Source organism: Oncorhynchus gorbuscha, linkage group LG14 (genome assembly GCF_021184085.1).
Source record: "Oncorhynchus gorbuscha isolate QuinsamMale2020 ecotype Even-year linkage group LG14, OgorEven_v1.0, whole genome shotgun sequence".
NCBI classification, from domain to species: Eukaryota; Metazoa; Chordata; class Actinopteri; order Salmoniformes; family Salmonidae; genus Oncorhynchus; species Oncorhynchus gorbuscha.
This window is the reverse complement of record NC_060186.1, coordinates 67,420,218-67,441,856: the sequence shown is the minus strand read 5'-3', so window position 1 is coordinate 67,441,856 and position 21,639 is coordinate 67,420,218. Positions and strand designations below refer to the sequence as shown.

Below are 21,639 nucleotides of genomic sequence, written 5' to 3'. Positions count from 1 at the left end.
CCTGTCTATACCAGGTGAGATCTACACCACATCCCCTGTCTATACCAGGTGAGATCTACACCACATCCCCTGTCTATACCAGGTGAGATCTACACCACATCCCCTGTCTATACCAGGTGAGATCTACACCACATCCCCTGTCCATACCAGGTGAGATCTACACCACATCCCCTGTCTATACCAGGTGAGATCTACACCACATCCCCTGTCCATACCAGGTGAGATCTATACTGGAACCACTACACCACATCCCCTGAGTGTTTCTCAATGTGCATACTACCTGCCGTGCTCTGAGCACACAAATTGGAGCACGCATCAGTAAGATTATGAGTCCAAATCAAAGTATGTGAAACGTAGCATGGAGGGCACTTCTCGGATGTGTACTCCGCTTGTACACATTTTGAAGCACGCATTGATGAAAGCTTCAACAGAAAGTATGCACAGAAATATGACGCAACCACATAAATAACAACACAATATTTATTGAAATCCATTATTTGGGCTGAAGCAAGAGAAAATAAACTCAGACATCAGAATGAAACGTTGCCCGACTACAATACATAGTGTATTAATTTGGGCATGTTTACCTACCTACAATACGCACTGTAGTAGATTGCAACCCCATAGTAAGTCAATAGGACAACTGGCTAGCCAAGAAGTATTAGTAGCTAGCTAGTCACAAAGAATTAACAGCTACTGTAATCATCTACCTTGCAAAACATTTGTTTTCTGTCGTTTCTGCCAGTTAAACTAGCTGGCTAGCTAGATTATTACGATTCACATATAGCTAGCTGATCATTCGGAAGTTAAACTTTGTTTATGTAGTCTTGTGTCATCTGTATTGCCATTAGACTGGATGGCTCGCAGCAGATTGAGTCTTACAGGCAGTAATGCTTTACAGGGAAAATTTGTGCTGAGGTGACTGAGGCGTGCACTTCTCCCAAATCCCGCCTTTTTATTTAAAAAACTAAAATCCAGGGATATGTTCTTGGAGGATGTTTATTTGTAGCATAGCTAGTACCTGGCTATATTGGCATATTTTCCCGGGGTTGACAGAGTACTTGCAGGCTGTGTTGTAGCCCATGTAGCCATGGATCGTGACGAGTGATAGCTAGCCAGCTAACTTGGGCAGCTTGCTAAACAACCATGGATCATGATGAGGGATAATCTATAGCTACTGCACTAGCACGTTAACCTTACCTTATGCTAGTAGACAAGTAGGGTCATTATCTATGCTGTTTTAGCTATGCTAACATTATGATAAAGTATGTTGCAAGCTAATGCATATAATGTAAACACGAGTCATCTCTTGCGAATGTTAGCTAGCTAGCTACTTTTGTTAACTACATTTTTATATAGCTAAAAACTACAAAACACAGGTTAACAATCACAAATGCTTTAGTGATAATAATGCAATATGAAACAAAATCTACAAATTTGACATACAGCATTGGTTGTAGGAGGGCAGTGGTGGAAAAAGTACCCAATTTTCATACTTGAGTAAAAGTAAAGATACCTTAAAAGAAAATGACTCAAGTAAAAGTCACCTAGTAAAATACTACTTGAGTAAGTCTAAAAGTATTTGGTTTTCAATGTACTTAAGAATCAAAAGTAAAAGTATAAATCATTTAAAATGTCTTATATTAAGCAAACCAGACGGCACAATATTCTTGTTAGGCCAGGGTCACAGTTCAACACTCAAGACATAATTTACAGACCAAGCATTTGTGTTTAGTGAGTCTGCCAGATCAGAGGCAGTAGGGATGACCAGGGATGTTCTCTTGATAAGTGAGTGAATTAGACAATTTTCCTGTCCTGCTAAGCCTTAAAAATAAAGTACTTTTGGGTGTCAGAGAAATTTTAAGGAGTAAAAAGTACATTATTTTATTTCGGGATGTAGTGGAGTAAGACGGGCTATATAAATCATTTTGATTTGACTATTTATATTTTTGACAACTTTTACATCAGCTGATATCTCAAAGTGCCTAAAACCCCAAACAGCAAGCAATGTAGGTATAGAAGCACAGTGGCTAGGAAAAACTCCCTCTCAAATAAAGCAAATTACAGATACCCCAAAAAACTACTTCAGAAGTACTTGAAAGTATTTTTAGTTAATTAAGTAGTTTACACCACTGCAGGAAGGTGTTCCTAATGTTTTGTACACTCCCCATACTTTAACCACTATGAAACATTACACCTACTCTGACCACTATACCATGTACCTGTCTGTACCAGGCTATACCAGATTATATACCTACTGTCATCATTTATAGAAACTACAATCAACTGCACAAATATTATTTTAACCCCTACATTTAACCCCTACATCAGTAGTTCTTAACCTAGGGTGTTCAACCTTCCCAAGTTCTCTCACGTCACCCCGCTCCTCCGTTCTCTCCACTGGCTTCCAGTTGAAGCTCGCATCCGCTACAAGACCATGGTGCTTGCCTACGGAGCTGTGAGGGGAACGGCACCTCAGTACCTCCAGGCTCTGATCAGGCCCTACACCCAAACAAGGGCACTGCGTTCATCCACCTCTGGCCTGCTCGCCTCCCTACCACTGAGGAAGTACAGCTCCCGCTCAGCCCAGTCAAAACTGTTCGCTGCTCTGGCCCCCCAATGGTGGAACAAACTTCCTCACGACGCCAGGACAGCGGAGTCAATCACCACCTTCTGGAGACACCTGAAACCCCACCTCTTTAAGGAATACCTAGGATAGGATAAGTATTCCCTCTCACCCCCCCCTTTAAGATTTAGATGCACTATTGTAAAGTGACTGTTCCACTGGATGTCATAAGGTGAATGCACCAATTTGTAAGTCGCTCTGGATAAGAGTGTCTGCTAAATGACTTAAATGTAAAATGTAATGTAATGGGCCTAGGACCCGAGGGACCTCAGTAAGCTTTCATGGGGTCCCGCGAAAAAACCTGGAAATATCGATTTTGAATTTTGGTGCAAAATGTAATACAGGAAAGAAAAACAACAGAGAATACAGTATATATTGGTTTCACACAATAGTTGTATTCCCAACACACCTAGCTCCAGTGCTCCAGGTCAAACAGACACAGGAGACCTTTCAGATTGGTTGTTTCTAATAGATGAAGCACTTCAGAGAAGCTCCTCTCTGCCTGGAGCTGTGGAACACATCCCCACTCATCTGGAGAATACGTTAATAATTCAAACACTTACTCCTTGCTATTGTAGGTTTTTAGTGTGTGTACATTTGTAACAGTGTGTGTTGTTCTCACATGAGTGCACCTGCACTGCTCATAATGTTCTGTCCTCCGGTTTTGTGTTAGCAGTTGTGTTTCAGATTAGCAGTTGTGTTTCAGATTAGCAGTTGTGTTTCAGATTAGCAGTTGTGTTTCAGATTAGCAGTTGAGTTTCAGATAACAGGGTTTGTTTTAGTAGTTATTGTGATGGTTCAGATAACAGGGTTTGTGTTAGTAGTTATTGTTGTGGTTCAGATAACAGGGTTTGTGTTAGTAGTTATTGTTGTGGTTCAGATAACAGGGTTTGTGTTAGTAGTTATTGTTGTAGTTCAGATAACAGGGTTTGTGTTAGTAGTTATTGTTGTAGTTCAGATAACAGGGTTTGTGTTAGTAGTTGTAGTTCAGATAACAGGGTTTGTGTTAGTAGTTGTGGTTCAGATAACAGGGTTTGTGTTAGTAGTTATTGTGATGGTTCAGATAGCAGGGTTTGTGTTAGTAGTTATTGTTGTAGTTCAGATAACAGGGTTTGTGTTAGTAGTTGTGGTTCAGATAACAGGGTTTGTGTTAGTAGTTGTGGTTCAGATAACAGGGTTTGTGTTAGTAGTTATTGTTGTGGTTCAGATAGCAGGGTTTGTGTTAGTAGTTATTGTTGTAGTTCAGATAACAGGGTTTGTGTTAGTAGTTATTGTTGTAGTTCAGATAACAGGGTTTGTGTTAGTAGTTGTGGTTCAGATAACAGGGTTTGTGTTAGTAGTTGTGGTTCAGATAGCAGGGTTTGTGTTAGTAGTTGTAGTTCAGATAACAGGGTTTGTGTTAGTAGTTGTAGTTCAGATAGCAGGGTTTGTGTTAGTAGTTGTGGTTCAGATAACAGGGTTTGTGTTAGTAGTTGTAGTTCAGATAGCAGGGTTTGTGTTAGTAGTTGTGGTTCAGATAGCAGGGTTTGTGTTAGTAGTTATTGTGATGGTTCAGATAACAGGGTTTGTGTTAGTAGTTGTGGTTCAGATAACAGGGTTTGTGTTAGTAGTTATTGTGATGGTTCAGATAACAGGGTTTGTGTTAGTAGTTATTGTTGTGGTTCAGATAGCAGGGTTTGTGTTAGTAGTTATTGTTGTAGTTCAGATAACAGGGTTTGTGTTAGTAGTTGTGGTTCAGATAACAGGGTTTGTGTTAGTAGTTATTGTGATGGTTCAGATAACAGGGTTTGTGTTAGTAGTTGTGGTTCAGATAGCAGGGTTTGTGTTAGTAGTTGTAGTTCAGATAGCAGGGTTTGTGTTAGTAGTTGTAGTTCAGATAGCAGGGTTTGTGTTAGTAGTTATTGTTGTAGTTCAGATAACAGGGTTTGTGTTAGTAGTTGTAGTTCAGATAGCAGGGTTTGTGTTAGTAGTTATTGTTGTAGTTCAGATAACAGGGTTTGTGTTAGTAGTTATTGTGATGGTTCAGATAACAGGGTTTGTGTTAGTAGTTGTGGTTCAGATAACAGGGTTTGTGTTAGTAGTTGTAGTTCAGATAGCAGGGTTTGTGTTAGTAGTTGTGTTTCAGATAGCAGGGTTTGTGTTAGTAGTTGTAGTTCAGATAACAGGGTTTGTGTTAGTAGTTGTGGTTCAGATAGCAGGGTTTGTGTTAGTAGTTATTGTTGTAGTTCAGATAGCAGGGTTTGTGTTAGTAGTTGTGGTTCAGATAACAGGGTTTGTGTTAGTAGTTGTGGTTCAGATAGCAGGGTTTGTGTTAGTAGTTGTGTTTCAGATAGCAGGGTTTGTGTTAGTAGTTGTAGTTCAGATAGCAGGGTTTGTGTTAGTAGTTATTGTTGTAGTTCAGATAACAGGGTTTGTGTTAGTAGTTGTAGTTCAGATAGCAGGGTTTGTGTTAGTAGTTGTAGTTCAGATAGCAGGGTTTGTGTTAGTAGTTATTGTTGTAGTTCAGATAACAGGGTTTGTGTTAGTAGTTGTAGTTCAGATAGCAGGGTTTGTGTTAGTAGTTGTAGTTCAGATAACAGGGTTTGTGTTAGTAGTTGTGTTTCAGATAGCAGGGTTTGTGTTAGTAGTTATTGTTGTAGTTCAGATAACAGGGTTTGTGTTAGTAGTTGTAGTTCAGATAGCAGGGTTTGTGTTAGTAGTTGTGGTTCAGATAACAGGGTTTGTGTTAGTAGTTGTTGTAGTTCAGATAACAGGGTTTGTGTTAGTAGTTGTAGTTCAGATAACAGGGTTTGTGTTAGTAGTTGTAGTTCAGATAACAGGGTTTGTGTTAGTAGTTGTAGTTCAGATAACAGGGTTTGTGTTAGTAGTTGTGGTTCAGATAGCAGGGTTTGTGTTAGTAGTTGTGTTTCAGATAGCAGGGTTTGTGTTAGTAGTTGTAGTTCAGATAACAGGGTTTGTGTTAGTAGTTGTGGTTCAGATAACAGGGTTTGTGTTAGTAGTTATTGTTGTAGTTCAGATAACAGGGTTTGTGTTAGTAGTTGTAGTTCAGATAACAGGGTTTGTGTTAGTAGTTGTAGTTCAGATAGCAGGGTTTGTGTTAGTAGTTGTAGTTCAGATAGCAGGGGTTGTGTTAGTAGTTGTGTTTCAGATAGCAGGGTTTGTGTTAGTAGTTGTAGTTCAGATAACAGGGTTTGTGTTAGTAGTTGTAGTTCAGATAACAGGGTTTGTGTTAGTAGTTGTAGTTCAGATAACAGGGTTTGTGTTAGTAGTTGTAGTTCAGATAACAGGGTTTGTGTTAGTAGTTGTAGTTCAGATAACAGGGTTTGTGTTAGTAGTTGTGGTTCAGATAACAGGGTTTGTGTTAGTAGTTGTGGTTCAGATAACAGGGTTTGTGTTAGTAGTTATTGTTGTAGTTCAGATAACAGGGTTTGTGTTAGTAGTTGTGGTTCAGATAACAGGGTTTGTGTTAGTAGTTGTGGTTCAGATAACAGGGTTTGTGTTAGTAGTTATTGTTGTAGTTCAGATAGCAGGGTTTGTGTTAGTAGTTATTGTTGTAGTTCAGATAACAGGGTTTGTGTTAGTAGTTGTGGTTCAGATAACAGGGTTTGTGTTAGTAGTTGTGTTTCAGATAGCAGGGTTTGTGTTAGTAGTGATTGTTGTGGTTCAGATAACAGGGTTTGTTTTAGTAGTTATTGTTGTGGTTCAGATAACAGGGTTTGTGTTAGTAGTTATTGTTGTGGTTCAGATAACAGGGTTTGTGTTAGTAGTTATTGTTGTAGTTCAGATAACAGGGTTTGTTTTAGTAGTTATTGTTGTAGTTCAGATAGCAGGGTTTGTGTTAGTAGTTGTAGTTCAGATAACAGGGTTTGTTTTAGTAGTTATTGTTGTGGTTCAGATAACAGGGTTTGTGTTAGTAGTTGTAGTTCAGATAACAGGGTTTGTGTTAGTAGTTGTAGTTCAGATAACAGGGTTTGTGTTAGTAGTTGTAGTTCAGATATCAGGGTTTGTGTTAGTAGTTATTGTTGTGATTCAGATAGCAGGGTTTGTGTTAGTAGTTATTGTGATGGTTCAGATAACAGGGTTTGTGTTAGTAGTTATTGTGATGGTTCAGATAACAGGGTTTGTGTTAGTAGTTATTGTGATGGTTCAGATAACAGGGTTTGTGTTAGTAGTTATTGTTGTAGTTCAGATAACAGGGTTTGTGTTAATAGTTATTGTTGTAGTTCAGATAACAGGGTTTGTTTTAGTAGTTATTGTTGTAGTTCAGATAACAGGGTTTGTGTTAATAGTTATTGTTGTAGTTCAGATAACAGGGTTTGTTTTAGTAGTTATTGTTGTAGTTCAGATAACAGGGTTTGTGTTAGTAGTTGTAGTTCAGATAACAGGGTTTGTGTTAGTAGTTGTAGTTCAGATAACAGGGTTTGTGTTAGTAGTTATTGTTGTGATTCAGATAGCAGGGTTTGTGTTAGTAGTTATTGTGATGGTTCAGATAACAGGGTTTGTGTTAGTAGTTATTGTGATGGTTCAGATAACAGGCTTTGTGTTAGTAGTTGTGGTTCAGATAACAGGGTTTGTGTTAGTAGTTGTAGTTCAGATATCAGGGTTTGTGTTAGTAGTTATTGTTGTGGTTCAGATAGCAGGGTTTGTGTTAGTAGTTATTGTTGTAGTTCAGATAACAGGGTTTGTGGTAGTAGTTGTTGTGGTTCATATAACAGGGTTTGTGTTAGTAGATGTTGTTCAGATAACAGGGTTTGTGTTAGTAGTTATTGTGATGGTGCAGATAACAGGGTTTGTGGTAGTAGTTATTGTGATGGTGCAGATAACAGGGTTTGTGTTAGTAGTTATTGTGATGGTGCAGATAACAGGGTTTGTGTTAGTAGATGTTGTTGTGGTTCAGATAGCAGGGTTTGTGTTAGTAGTTGTAGTTCAGATAGCAGGGTTTGTGTTAGTAGTTGTAGTTCAGATAACTTCTTGACGCACCCATCCCGGTAGCAGGATCATTTTCATCAACACCCGCTGAATTGCAGCGCGCCAAATTAAAATTAAATTACTAAACATATTTAATTTTTATGAAATCACAAGTGCAATATAGCAAAACACAGCTTAGCTTGTTGTTAATCCACCTGGCTTGTCAGATTTCAGTACAGCTTTTCGTCGAAAGCATAACAAGCGTTTATGTAAGAACATTTATCTCAGTAGAAAAAAATATTACCAACACCTAGCAGCCAAGTAGATTGGTCACGAAAGTCAGAAAAGCAATAGATTAAATCTATTATCTTTGATGATCTTCAGATGTTTTCACTCACGAGACTCCTAGTTACACAATAAATGTTCCTTTTGTTCCATAAAGATGATTTTTATATCCAAAATACCTCCATTTGTTTGGCGCGTTATGTTCAGAAATCCACAGGCTCGAGCAGTCACGACATCGCAGACGAAAATTCCAAATAGTATCCGTAATGTCCACAGAAACATGTCAAATGTTTTTATAATCAATCCTAAGGTTGTTTTAAAAATATATAATTGATAATGTATCAACCGGGACTGTCGCTTTTTTAATAGGAGAGGGACAGACAATGGCTGCCCCACTCTGTTGCGCAAGCAAAACTCATGCGAACACCCAGCTATCCACTGACCCGATGTTATCATTCTCGCTAATTCTTACAAATAAAAGCCTGAAACTATGTCTAATAACTGTTGACACCTTGAGGAAGCGATAGGAAAAGGAATCTGGTTGATATCCCTTTAAATGGAGCGAAGGCAGGCTATGGAACATGGAGTTTTCAAAATAGACGCCACTTCCTGGTTTGATTTTCCTCAGGTTTTCGCCTGCAAAATCAGTTCTGTTATGCAGACAATATTTTGACAGTTTTGGAAACTTTAGAGTTTTTTATATCATAATCTGACAATTATATGCATATTCTAGTTTCTGGGCCTGAGAAATATGCCGTTTCAAATGGGAATGTTTTTTTAGCCCAAAACTAATATCCTGCCCCCTACACTCAAGAAGATAACAGGGTTTGTGTTAGTAGTTATTTTTGTGGTTCAGATAACAGGGTTTGTTAGTAGTTATTGTTGTAGTTCAGATAACAGGGTTTGTGTTAGTAGATGTTGTTCAGATAACAGGGTTTGTGTTAGTAGTTATTGTGATGGTGCAGATAACAGGGTTTGTGGTAGTAGTTATTGTGATGGTGCAGATAACAGGGTTTGTGTTAGTAGTTATTGTGATGGTGCAGATAACAGGGTTTGTGTTAGTAGATGTTGTTGTGGTTCAGATAGCAGGCTTTGTGTTAGTAGTTATTGTTGTAGTTCAGATAGCAGGGTTTGTGTTAGTAGTTGTAGTTCAGATAGCAGGGTTTGTGTTAGTAGTTGTAGTTCAGATAACTTCTTGACGCACCCATCCCGGTAGCAGGATCATTTTCATCAACACCCGCTGAATTGCAGCGCGCCAAATTAAAATTAAATTACTAAACATATTTAATTTTTATGAAATCACAAGTGCAATATAGCAAAACACAGCTTAGCTTGTTGTTAATCCACCTGGCTTGTCAGATTTCAGTACAGCTTTTCGTCGAAAGCATAACAAGCGTTTATGTAAGAACATTTATCTCAGTAGAAAAAAATATTACCAACACCTAGCAGCCAAGTAGATTGGTCACGAAAGTCAGAAAAGCAATAGATTAAATCGATTATCTTTGATGATCTTCAGATGTTTTCACTCACGAGACTCCTAGTTACACAATAAATGTTCCTTTTGTTCCATAAAGATGATTTTTATATCCAAAATACCTCCATTTGTTTGGCGCGTTATGTTCAGAAATCCACAGGCTCGAGCAGTCACGACATCGCAGACGAAAATTCCAAATAGTATCCGTAATGTCCACAGAAACATGTCAAATGTTTTTATAATCAATCCTAAGGTTGTTTTAAAAATATATAATTGATAATGTATCAACCGGGACTGTCGCTTTTTCAATAGGAGAGGGACAGACAATGGCTGCCCCACTCTGTTGCGCAAGCAAAACTCATGCGAACACCCAGCTATCCACTGACCCGATGTTATCATTCTCGCTAATTCTTACAAATAAAAGCCTGAAACTATGTCTAATGACTGTTGACACCTTGAGGAAGCGATAGGAAAAGGAATCTGGTTGATATCCCTTTAAATGGAGCGAAGGCAGGCTATGGAACATGGAGTTTTCAAAATAGACGCCACTTCCTGGTTTGATTTTCCTCAGGTTTTCGCCTGCAAAATCAGTTCTGTTATGCAGACAATATTTTGACAGTTTTGGAAACTTTAGAGTTTTTTATATCATAATCTGACAATTATATGCATATTCTAGTTTCTGGGCCTGAGAAATATGCCGTTTCAAATGGGAATGTTTTTTTAGCCCAAAACTAATATCCTGCCCCCTACACTCAAGAAGATAACAGGGTTTGTGTTAGTAGTTATTTTTGTGGTTCAGATAACAGGGTTTGTTAGTAGTTATTGTTGTAGTTCAGATAACAGGGTTTGTGTTAGTAGTTGTAGTTCAGATAGCAGGGTTTGTGTTAGTAGTTATTGTGATGGTTCAGATAACAGGGTTTGTGTTAGTAGTTGTGGTTCAGATAACAGGGTTTGTGTTAGTAGTTGTGGTTCAGATAACAGGGTTTGTGTTAGTAGTTGTGGTTCAGATAACAGGGTTTGTGTTAATAGTTGTGGTTCAGATAACAGGGTTTGTGTTAGTAGTTGTAGTTCAGATAACAGGGTTTGTGTTAGTAGTTATTGTTGTAGTTCAGATAACAGGGTTTGTGTTAGTAGTTGTAGTTCAGATAGCAGGGTTTGTGTTAGTAGTTATTGTTGTGGTTCAGATAGCAGGGTTTGTGTTAGTAGTTATTGTTGTGGTTCAGATAACAGGGTTTGTGTTAGTAGTTGTGGTTCAGATAACAGGGTTTGTGTTAGTAGTTGTGGTTCAGATAGCAGGGTTTGTGTTAGTAGTTATTGTTGTAGTTCAGATAACAGGGTTTGTGTTAGTAGTAGTAGTTGTGGTTCAGATAGCAGGGTTTGTGTTAGTAGTTATTGTTGTGGTTCAGATAGCAGGGTTTGTGTTAGTAGTTATTGTTGTGGTTCAGATAGCAGGGTTTGTGTTAGTAGTTATTGTTGTAGTTCAGATAGCAGGGTTTGTGTTAGTAGTTATTGTTGTAGTTCAGATAGCAGGGTTTGTGTTAGTAGTAGTAGTTGTGGCTCAGATAGCAGGGTTTGTGTTCATAGTAGTAGTTGTGGTTCAGATAACAGGGTTTGTGTTCGTAGTAGTAGTTGTGGTTCAGATAACAGGGTTTGTGTTAGTAGTAGTAGTTGTGGTTCAGATAGCAGGGTTTGTGTTAGTAGTAAATCAAATCAAAAATCAAATCAAATTTATTTATATAGCCCTTCGTACATCAGCTGATATCTCAAAGTGCTGTACAGAAACCCAGCCTAAAACCCCAAACAGCAAACAATGCAGGTGTAAAAGCACGGTGGTAGTAGTTGTGGTTCAGATAACAGGGTTTGTGTTAGTAGTTGTGGTTCAGATAACAGGGTTTGTGTTAATAGTTGTGGTTCAGATAGCAGGGTTTTTGTTAGCCATCTAGCAGTTTTATTGCTTGGAGATAGAAGGTGTTCAAGAGCCTGTTGGTGTCAGACTTGATGCACCGGTACCGCTTGCCGTGCAGAAGCAGAGAGAACAGTCAATGGCTTGGGTGGCTGGAGTCGTTAATGATTTTCCAGACCTCTCTTTCACATCGTACTGGGCTGTCCCCACCACCCTCTGTAGCGCCTTGCGATTGAGGCTGGTGCCATTGCCATACCATACAGTGATGCAGCCAGTCAAGATGCTCTCAATGGTACAGCTGCATAACTTTTTGAGTATTTGAGGGCCCATGCCAAATCTTTTTAACCTTCTAACCCTCTTCACGACTGCGTGCGTGTTTTAAGTCCTTAGAGGACACCCTAGAAACATGATGCTCTTCATACACTCCACTGCAGCCCCGTCGATGTGGGCGTGCTCACCCCCCCATTTCCTGTAGTCCACGATCAGCTTCTTTGTCTTACTGATGTTGAGGGAGAGGTTGTTGTTCCGGCACCACACTGCCAGGTCATTGACCTCCTCCCTGTAGGCTGCCTTACCACCATCGTGTCGTCAGCAAACTTCATGAAGGTGTTGGAGTTGTGGGTGAACGGGTTGTACAGGAGGGGACTAAGCACAAACCTCTGAGGGGCCCCGTGTTGAGGGTCAGTGTGGCGGAAGTGTTGTTGCCTACCCTCACCACCTGGGGTCGGCTCGTCAGGAAGTCCAGGATCCAGTTGCAGAGGGAGGTGTCCAGTTCCTGGGTCCTAAGCTTGGTGTCTAGCTTGGTGGGGACAATGGTGTTGATCGCTGTGCTGTAGTCAATTAACAGAATTTTCACATTGACATTCCTCTTATCTAGGTGGGTGAGGGCAGTGTGGAGTGCAATTCACATTGCGTTGTCTATATATCTGTTGGGGTGATATGCAAATTGGAGTGGGTCTAGGGCGTCTGGGATAATGGAGTTGATCAGCCTCTCAAAGCACTTCATGATTACAGATGTGAGTTCTACAGGGCGGTAGTCATTGTGGCATGAAGCCTTAGAGTTCTTGGGAACAGGAATGATGGTGATCATGTTAAAATGTGTGCAGTACAGACTGGGACAAGGAGAGGTTGAAAATGACAGTGAATATACCTGCCAGCTGTTCTGCATATGCTCTGAAATACTGTTGAGCCCTGTGTGTGTGTGTGTGTGTGTGCCTCCAATTATGCTTATGGCGGCATTAGAGGCCTTTTTGATGAGTTACAGCAGGGGGGGAATACAGAGGGGGAAGATAGGGCAAACACTATAGATGTTACTGAGAGAGAGAGGGGCTATGCTATCTGTAGCTACAGGGCATTCAAAGTTTTCAGACCCCTTTACGTCATGCAGTGTATAGTGTTTTTTTTAATTCTCGTAAAAGCAGTATGTGTACAAGTTCCATCATTCCTTCAATTCTGACCAGTTTCCCAACCCCTGCCGATGAAAAAACATCCCCAGAAAAACATTTTCTGGCCGCTCTGTGGCGTGTACGGCTTATAGTGGTCCTATGGACAGATACTCCAATCTCCGCTGTGGAGCTTTGTTGCCTCTGATTAATTCCCTCCTTGCCTGGTCCTTGAGTTTTGGTGGGCTGCCCTCTCTTGGCAGGTTTGTTGTGGTGCCCTAATCTTTCAATTTTTTGGAAATGGATTTAATGGTGCTTCGGATGTTCAAAGTTTGGAATATTTTTTTATAACCCAACCCTGATCTGTACTTTTCCACAACTTTGTCCCTGACCTGTTTGGAGAGCTCTTTGGTCTTCATAGTATCGCTTGCTTGGTGGTGCCCCTTGCTTAGTGGTGTTGCAAACTCTGGGGCCTTTCAGAACAGGTGTATATATACTGGGGTCATGTGACACTTAGATTGCACACAGATGGACTTTATTTAACTAATGTGACTTATGAAAGTAATTGGTTGCACCAGATCTTATTTAGGGGCTTCATAGAAAAGGGGGTGAATACATAGCAGGCACACTTTTACGTTTTTGATTTTTTTCATTTCACTTCACCAATTTGGACTATTTTGTGTTTGTCCATTACATGAAATACAAATAAAAATTACAGGCTGAAATGCAACAAAATAGGAAAAACGCTAAGGGGGTGAATACTTTTGCAAGGCGCTGTATAGGAAGATGAATGCACGACTGACTGTAAGATGCTTTTGGATAAAAGCGTCTGCTGAATGGCACAGAGAAAGGACTAAACAGGGCTACAGTAGGGTTATTCCCAAATAATATCATTACTACAACTGTACAATGTGTTGGCCTACATTGACTTGAATAAAAATGTTCAGTCCTGCTGTCTCCAGGGGTCATTTGACTTCCTCCTGAGAGAGCCTTTCTGATTAGAACAATTGGCCAACAATGATGTGCTCATCTAGAGGAGTTTACAAGATAAAACATCTTAACTGAAGGGAGGGATGTATGGCTGCAGTGATTCAGTCTCTCTCCTCTTATCTCAGTCTGTTGTAATGAGTCTCTCTGAACCCCAGGTTGCTCTGCCTGCTCCACTCATAATGCCGCCATCAGGCCTGCGGGGTGTGTTTCTGACCGGAAGAGGGGGAGATAGTGAGTGCGGGTGTGTTTCTGACCGGGAGAGGGGGAGATAGTGAGTGCGGGTGTGTTTCTGACTGGGAGAGGGGGAGTGCGGTGTGTTTCTGATCGGGAGAGGGGGAGATAGTGTGTTCTGCTGAACTGTCAATTTTTCTGCAGTAGATCACCGTGTGGCCTGACTATCTACAGGGGAGCAGGGAAGAGGGAGATTGAGAGAGGGGGATGGCAGGAGGGAAAGAAAATATTACAGAGGGGAGGTAGAAAGGGAACGAGTGAGGGGATGAAGGCAGGAGGAGGAGAGAAAATGAGATGGAGTGGAGGGAGGGAAAAGGAGAGGGGTAAAAAGAGAAGGGGGGAGGAGAGACATGACATTGTGCTGGCTGTTGATTTGTTTAAGCCTTAAGCGATAAGCGGCTCAGTCTGTTAGAAACACACACACACACACACACACACACACACACACACACACACACACACACACACACACACACACACACACACACACACACACACACACACTAAGGTCATACTCACTGAGATCTACATTCCCACCCACAGACATACAGTACCAGTCATAAGTTTGGACACACCTACTCATTCAAGGGTATTATTTGTTATTTTTCTACATTGTAGAATAATAGTGGAGACATCGAAACTGTGAAATAACACATATGGAATGTAGTAACCAAAAAAGTGTTAAACAAATCAAAATATATAAAGTGCTGCATCAGATGACCTGGCCTCCACAATCACCCGACAACAACCCAATTGAGATCGTTTGGGATGAGTTGGACCGTAAAGTGAAGAAAGAGCAGACAACAAGTGCTCAGCATATGTGGGAACTCCTTCAAGACTGTTGGAAAAGCATTCCAGGTGAAGCTGGTTGAGAGAATGGCAAGAGTGGGCAAAGCGTGGCTACTTTGAAGAATCTTAAATCGAAAATATATTTTGATTTGTTTAACACTTGTTTGGTTACTACGTGATTCCACATGTTTTACTTCATAGTTTTAATGTCTATGATGTAGAAAATAGTTACAATAAAGAAAAACCCTTGAATGAGTAGGTGTCCACATTTTTGACTGGTACTGTATATGTACAATCACTCATACACACACTGCTTCCTAGTAGAGTACTCCCGTATGGCAGACACTCACACCTCTCCTCTGTGTGTCCTAGATTGAGCAGACCAACAGACCAAACCTGTCTCTGTTCCTCATTAAGTACTTTATGATGTTGGTAGTCGGGATCCCTTCAGTGTTCTGGGTGGGCAGCAAGAAGACCTGCTTCGAATGGGCCAGCTTCTTACACGGACAGACACGCAAAGAGTAAGTTGCTAAAACACGTTTTCTCTCCCTAACATAAGTAGATCTGCACTATATAACTGTCATGAACATCAATGTTTTTCTAATGACTTGCATGATTACTGGTAGTATTCATTTGGCAAAGATGATTTCAATCAAATAGAGAGATGCTGTATATGGAATGAAGCCACTACACCTTTTCTTTAGTTTCGGTCAAGTCAAAGGGCTCTCTTCAATTCTGTGATAGAAATGTAAAGGGCCTGAATGTATTATAACTGCTGGCTTTATGTAAAGTGGAGATTTAAAATTCAAATGAACAACTGTGGGTGAGGTGTGGTTGATGTTGTGGTGTGAGTGATGTGTAGTGGTATGAGTGATGTGTGGGTGATGTGAGTGATATGTAGTGGTGTGAGTGATGTGTAGTGGTGTGAGTGATGTGTAGTGGTGTGAGTGATGTGTAGTGGTATGAGTGATGTGTAGTGGTGTGAGTGATGTGTAGTGGTATGAGTGATATGTAGTGGTGTGAGTGATGTGTAGTGGTGTGAGTGATGTGTAGTGGTGTGAGTGATGTGTAGTGGTGTGAGTGATGTGTAGTGGTGTGAGTGATGTGTAGTGGTGATGAGTGATGTGTAGTGGTGTGAGTGATGTGTGATGTGGTGTGAGTGATGTGTAGTGGTGTGAGTGATGTGTAGTGGTGTGAGTGATGTGTAGTGGTGTGAGTGATGTGTAGTGGTGTGAGTGATGTGTAGTGGTATGAGTGATGTGTAGTGGTGTGAGTGATGTGTAGTGGTATGAGTGATGTGATAGTGGTATGAGTGATGTGTAGTGGTGTGAGTGATGTGTAGTGGTGTGAGTGATGTATGAGTGATGTGGTATGAGTGATGTGTAGTGGTGTGAGTGATGTGTAGTGGTGTGAGTGATGTGTAGTGGTGTGAGTGATGTGTAGTGGTATGAGTGATGTGTAGTGGTATGAGTGATGTGTAGTGGTGTGAGTGATGTGTAGTGGTATGAGTGATGTGTAGTGGTATGAGTGATGTGTAGTGGTATGAGTGATGTGTAGTGGTATGAGTGATGTGTAGTGGTGCAGTTGATGTGTAGTGATGTGGGTGATGTGTAGTGGTAGTGATAGGCCCCTTCTCTGCTCTCAACCCCCTCCCCTGTGATCAGAGCATTAACCCCCTCTCCCACCTCCTGTTCCACACACTCCTTCCTCATCTACTGCACTGCCTTTCTCTCTCCCCTCCCTCCTCTGCATGGCCTCCCCCCCAACCCTCCCTTCCACTTCCCCCCGTCTCGTCCCTCTCTCCCTTCTCCAGTAGTGTGGTGAATGAGAGTAGACAGGTGCTCCAGGAGCCATATTTTGCCCAGCTGCTCCTGCAGGATCCCAACACCCCCATGGTGAGGAAGTCCAGAGGGACGTCCACACAGGGCACCTCCACCCACGCGTCTTCCACCTACCTGGCCATGCTGGACGAGCTCCCCAGCAAGATGAGCAGCCTTTCTAGATCCAGAGACGGCAGGTAGGGACGGACGGGGATAAGGGGGGTAAACACATGGGGCATCACTGTTATGTATAGTCCCAGATACCTGACCAACAGTCTGTCTCCTCTCCTGTCAGGTACACGGCGTGTAGTTTCCACGGAGTCGAGGATCGCCTCCCCTACGACAGCATGCTCCACCTCAACGACCAATCAGGGTCCAGACACTGCAGCACCAGCCGTCAGGACAGCATATCAAGGCACGGCTCCACCCAGCGCCTGGAGAGCAAATCGCAGCACAGCAGCATCAAGGACCTTAGCAACATCACCCAGGCCATTCAGAGCGCCCCCGGCAACGGAATCTAGAGTCCTAAAGGAGAATGGAGCCACTGCCTGAACTTCCCTCTAAACACGACCCTGTAGCTAAAACCCATGCCATCCTTTAAAATACAAGTGTCTAGGCCTAGAGGTGGATGTTGATTTGGGACTGGGCATACTAGATCTTTGTGTGACAGTTTGAGAGTAAGGAGACTGTGGAAACAGGACATAGTGCATGGTTGTTTGATAATCATACCTCAACATGTCCCCTCACTCAGCCTCACTAAACAACACTGATAAATGAAGATAGCGGACATTGTAACACGGAAGAAACAATATTCTTGAATACAGAGTAGTCTCTCCAATGCTGTTTGTTCTCATCTATCGGCACGTTCCACTACTCAGGGAGGGATGAATCTAAGGATTTTAGAATCTAGATCGCTCCATTATCGGTCGCCAAAGCACTCTTTAAAAGCCAAGACTTTATTCTTATAGACCACATTGTTTACCTGTACGTGAACTATTGTAGACTGGTTCTACTTTGACACGTCTATTGTTTTCATTGCACTTCTTTTAGAGGTACTGTAAGTGAGGAGTAGGGCCAGGAGTCTCTGTCCTATTGATGAATGAGCAGTTGTGAAGTGAGGCTATATTGTATAACAGCGGACTTAAACTCCAGTCTCATAGGTAGAATATGATAGTGTTCTTTTCCCTCAATTAGAATCAGTTGTATTGTTCCTCTCCTTCTATGAATTGTATAGATACATGTAAACCAGAACTTCATCTAGTAATGGCAATGTGAATAGATGTACATTTGTTCTTTTTTTAATTGGGGAGGGAGGGTCATTTTTAATAAACTCTTCTCATGGGAAATGTGTAAGTGGATCTGTGCCCAAGCCTGGAAGCCAAACCATGGTGAATCAGGCTATATGTCCCCTCCCACGGAAAGAAAGGAAATCAGGACGCGAACATCAGTGAAGCCGTATTTGTAACAGCCCTCCGTTTTATTGAAATACATCGGAGTCAGGTTAATATAATGAGCTCTCTTAATGAGCCAGTTTCAATACATTATTTGTTTGACCTTACACCTTAAATATTTCTGTGCAAAAAGAATCTACATCACCTGTAGTGGGTTTCCTCAGTAAAACTCCCCAACCGTTCAAATAAAATGAACAAGTCAAAATTAAAAACTAATCCAAAACAAAAAATGATTACATCCATAACATGCGAAACTGTACAAATTATTACAAAGCTATCCTAGAAAAGAAAGTGTACTGTGATATGAAAGAGCTAAATAATATAGAAGGAACTTAAGACCTCACTGAAATGCAAAGGCGTTTTCTTAAAAACAAATATGGTTAGTATGGTGGCACCTCAGCCTCAAACTACTGCCTTTCACCCCTCTTCTCATCCTCGATTCAAAACACTTCGCTGAATTGTTCGACCCTTACACCTAGTCACAGCTAACTACACTGTGACTAAATTGAGCTCTTATTTCCCAAGTATAGACTGTTCAGTCACACTCATTTTAATTGTTAGGATGAAAATAATCATTGGTCGTGACATTCCTGAGTTTTTTTTTTTATAAAGAAGTGGGATGTACAATTTAAAGCCTGGTCTAAAATACTCAGACTAAGATATTTCCTCTTTCTCAGCAAATACATTCTTCAGATAAGGTCCAGCAGATATGAATAGGGAGACTTGGTAGCTTAAAAGGAAATCTTAAGAGAGGAGAAGAAGTTGAGACTTGAGTAAAACCAGCTTAGCGAGTGACTCTTCCAGAGAAATTATTTTTCAACCTCAATATAAAATGGTTTTCAAAAACACGTGGCATGAGCAGGCTAGAGATACATGGCTGTGTTTGACAAGGGAACAGAATAGAATTGTGGTTTAGGGTTAAGATTTAGGACTCCAATGGCAGGAATTTGTGTGTCATCTTTTTCTACACTTAATAGGATAGCTGAAGATAACCTGCCATGTATACTACTTGGTACACCACAACCCTCCTAAACAGAAGGTCCATTTCAGCACTAAGTAACAATTGTAATTCATTAAATGGTCTTTAACAGAAACAATTCCTCATTAGAAAATATTTATTTTCCAGAATAAGAGTCCCCTCTCCCTTCCTCTTCAGAGATAAGAGGCAGTTGATCTAAGCACATGACCAATGCTCAGAAACAATATATAGTCAATTATTGTTTCCGTTCGACACCATTGTGGTGTGCATTAGGATTGGGGTCAATTCCATTTCAATTCTCAGGTAAGTAAACAGAACTTCCATCTCCGAGAGGCATTGAGTAGAATTAGAATGGAACTTCAGTTGACCGAATGAAAATGTAATGGACCCGTTTTGGTCTACATAAAGGTGATTGCATTAGCAGACAGCAATACACAGATTACCAGTTGATAGTAAGAACGTAACAGAAATGACGCATTGGCCTTGTCACCCTAGAATTCTTTGACATTTTTAAACCTCCATTTTAGCCCAGCGGTGTCTGTTAATTCAAATCAACTTCTCTTTACACTTGTATCATGTCTTTTTTCCCCTAATCTATTGAAACATTCGGAAAAATAATGAAGACTCAAGATTCAAGTCATTCTTTTTTGGTTATAACAAGCTTTCCAAAATCTCTCTTAGAAGTCAAAGGAACATATTTGAGGTTCACAGGTCAGTACCACAGGGAATCACTATCAGTTTGGAAATATACATCCCCCTCAACTGATCTAACTGTGGATCATAGTGGAAAGAGTGGAGGGGGAAACAACCGTGTGTCTAAGTGTGAATGCATCTGTGACTACTAGCTTAAAATAAATGCACATATTCACTCAACAGCAGGGGTCCATGTGACCCATAAGAGTTTCCTCAAACCCAAATCAAAATAACACTCGACAGTTTGTCTCATACATGAAATAAAAATAAGTTGTAAAAAAAAATTCTAAAAGCAATCATAAAAAGAACTGGTTTAAAATGGCTTTCGTGTGAATATAACCCCAAATCATTCTCAAAAAATAAAAAGGAATCCCAGATCTTCTCCCATCACGTATTTCTCTGTTGTATTTCCCTTATATATTATTCTCTACTTTTAACTTATGTACATTGTTGTGATGGGAATCAGCTTTTTGTAATTGGTCGGTGGTTGGTCTATTACTGTACTTACGGTACTAGGTCTACACTACACAGATAATGGTCCCAGTTCAGTGGATGAGGTCAATGGCCATGTCATAAGGAAGTGGCAGAAGGAGCTGTGATGTCATCATAGAATGTTCGGTCTGCTTCTAAACGCTGCTGTCCCTAAGAATTCTAGAACATGAAGCACGTGAGGTCAGGGGTCAACCTAGAGTTAAAATACCCCTCATCATAGTTGTATTTTTTGCACTGCTTTACTGTAGCTTTTCACTGATGGTACAAACAAATGAAGTCACTGCACATATTTCGCTTTTTTTTGTGAGCCTTGTATTGTCAATGGAATGCCCCCTCTTCTTCTGATATTAACTACCGTTCCGGAAGAAAGCAAATGAAAGAAAGAGGAAACATCCTCTGTGAAACATCCTGTTCTGATTAATAAATAAAAGGTGGTCCCCCCAAACCCCAAAACTGCTATGTACACGTATCAAATGATCTGTTATTGTTCCATATTCATCCTCTTCTTGTCGCTACTTGAGGTTTGTGTCTCTTTACAGGAGTTGCCAATTACATGGGGAGATACTCAACATGGGGCTAGTAGTGCTGTAATCAAAAGTACTTTCAATTAAACTTAGCGCTTCGCTTATTCTAGCTATCAGCTACAAAGCAGATGGAAGGATGTGTCAATTTTCATTCCTATTAAGTATACCCCCTTCAAAAAAAACACACACACAGGCGTCCACACAAACATCTGCAAGCACGCACGCGCACACACTCATACACGCATTAACTAACATATCTTCTCCTAGTATTTCCTTCTTGGTCAAACACTTCCTTTCCCTGTGTTTGTTTGTAGATCTCAGTTCCAGTCAAAGGTGAAGTAAGTGGGAGGGGCCTGTGGCAGCAGGTGCAGTTCCGTGGGCAGGGGATAGGCGGAGCCAGGGGAGGGGCCGGTGAGGGTCAGGGATCGCAGCGTTGTGCTGTCTGTCACTCATGTGTCCCAGCCGGTCATGCGGTCTGTGCTCTCCAGAGAGAGGGACTTGGTCTTGTGGGGTGAGGCCGGACTGGGGGGACTGCTGAATGTAGAACTGTTGGACGCCGTGGAGTGACGGGGTGAGTCAGAGTCCTGGAGAGAGAAAGGGAATAGGAGAAGAGGGACAGGGGGAGAGAGAGAGGCACTTAGATGTCATACTCTTCTCACAGCTAACCACAGAACAGGCTAGGGTCACGTTCAGTAGGCATGCAATGCTGTGAAACACAGGATGGGACCTGAACTTGTCTGAGAAAAAGAAGGCCAATAGTTTATCGTTTAAAAAATGTTTTCTCCCATTTCTCTCATGCCTACTGAACACAACTGATCCCTCCAATGAGTTCCAGTAGATCGAGGCTGGTCAACAAGTCCTCAGGGACCTGTGTGTGTCTGCTGATGTGGACATCACTTCATATCACATGGAGCGCTAGGCAACAAGGACTTAAAGCACTAGAAACCTTCCACATCAACAAACAATGTGCAGCTCGATTGACCGGAAGTGACTGGCTGGAGCAAAGCGCCTACATGAGGTCCGGTCTGCTGTTTACTACTACAGTACTCAGCAGTCAGTGGCAGGGCCATTACGTTCCAGCTCAAAACACAC

At 41.1% G+C, this 21,639-nt stretch overlaps 2 protein-coding genes across 12 annotated transcripts in view; one reads left to right on the top strand and one right to left on the bottom strand.

Annotated features, from left to right (window-relative positions):
* Positions 1-17,712, top strand: part of LOC123995842 (frizzled-3-like) — a 40,044-nt gene extending 22,332 nt beyond the window's left edge. Inside the window, exons 7-9 of the mRNA XM_046299524.1 lie at positions 14,961-15,109; positions 16,402-16,605; positions 16,704-17,712. Coding sequence (XP_046155480.1) covers positions 14,961-15,109; positions 16,402-16,605; positions 16,704-16,929 — 579 coding nt within the window. The 3' untranslated portion in view covers positions 16,930-17,712. The remainder of the gene's footprint in view (positions 1-14,960; positions 15,110-16,401; positions 16,606-16,703) is intronic.
* Positions 17,713-17,852: 140 nt separating this feature from the next.
* Positions 17,853-21,639, bottom strand: part of LOC123995321 (serine/threonine-protein kinase MRCK alpha-like) — a 120,339-nt gene continuing 116,552 nt past the window's right edge. For all 11 annotated transcript variants that reach the window (XM_046298858.1, XM_046298850.1, XM_046298857.1 and 8 more), the window contains one exon: positions 17,853-21,131. In XM_046298858.1, the coding sequence (XP_046154814.1) occupies positions 20,997-21,131 (135 nt within the window). In that variant the 3' untranslated portion in view covers positions 17,853-20,996. The remainder of the gene's footprint in view (positions 21,132-21,639) is intronic.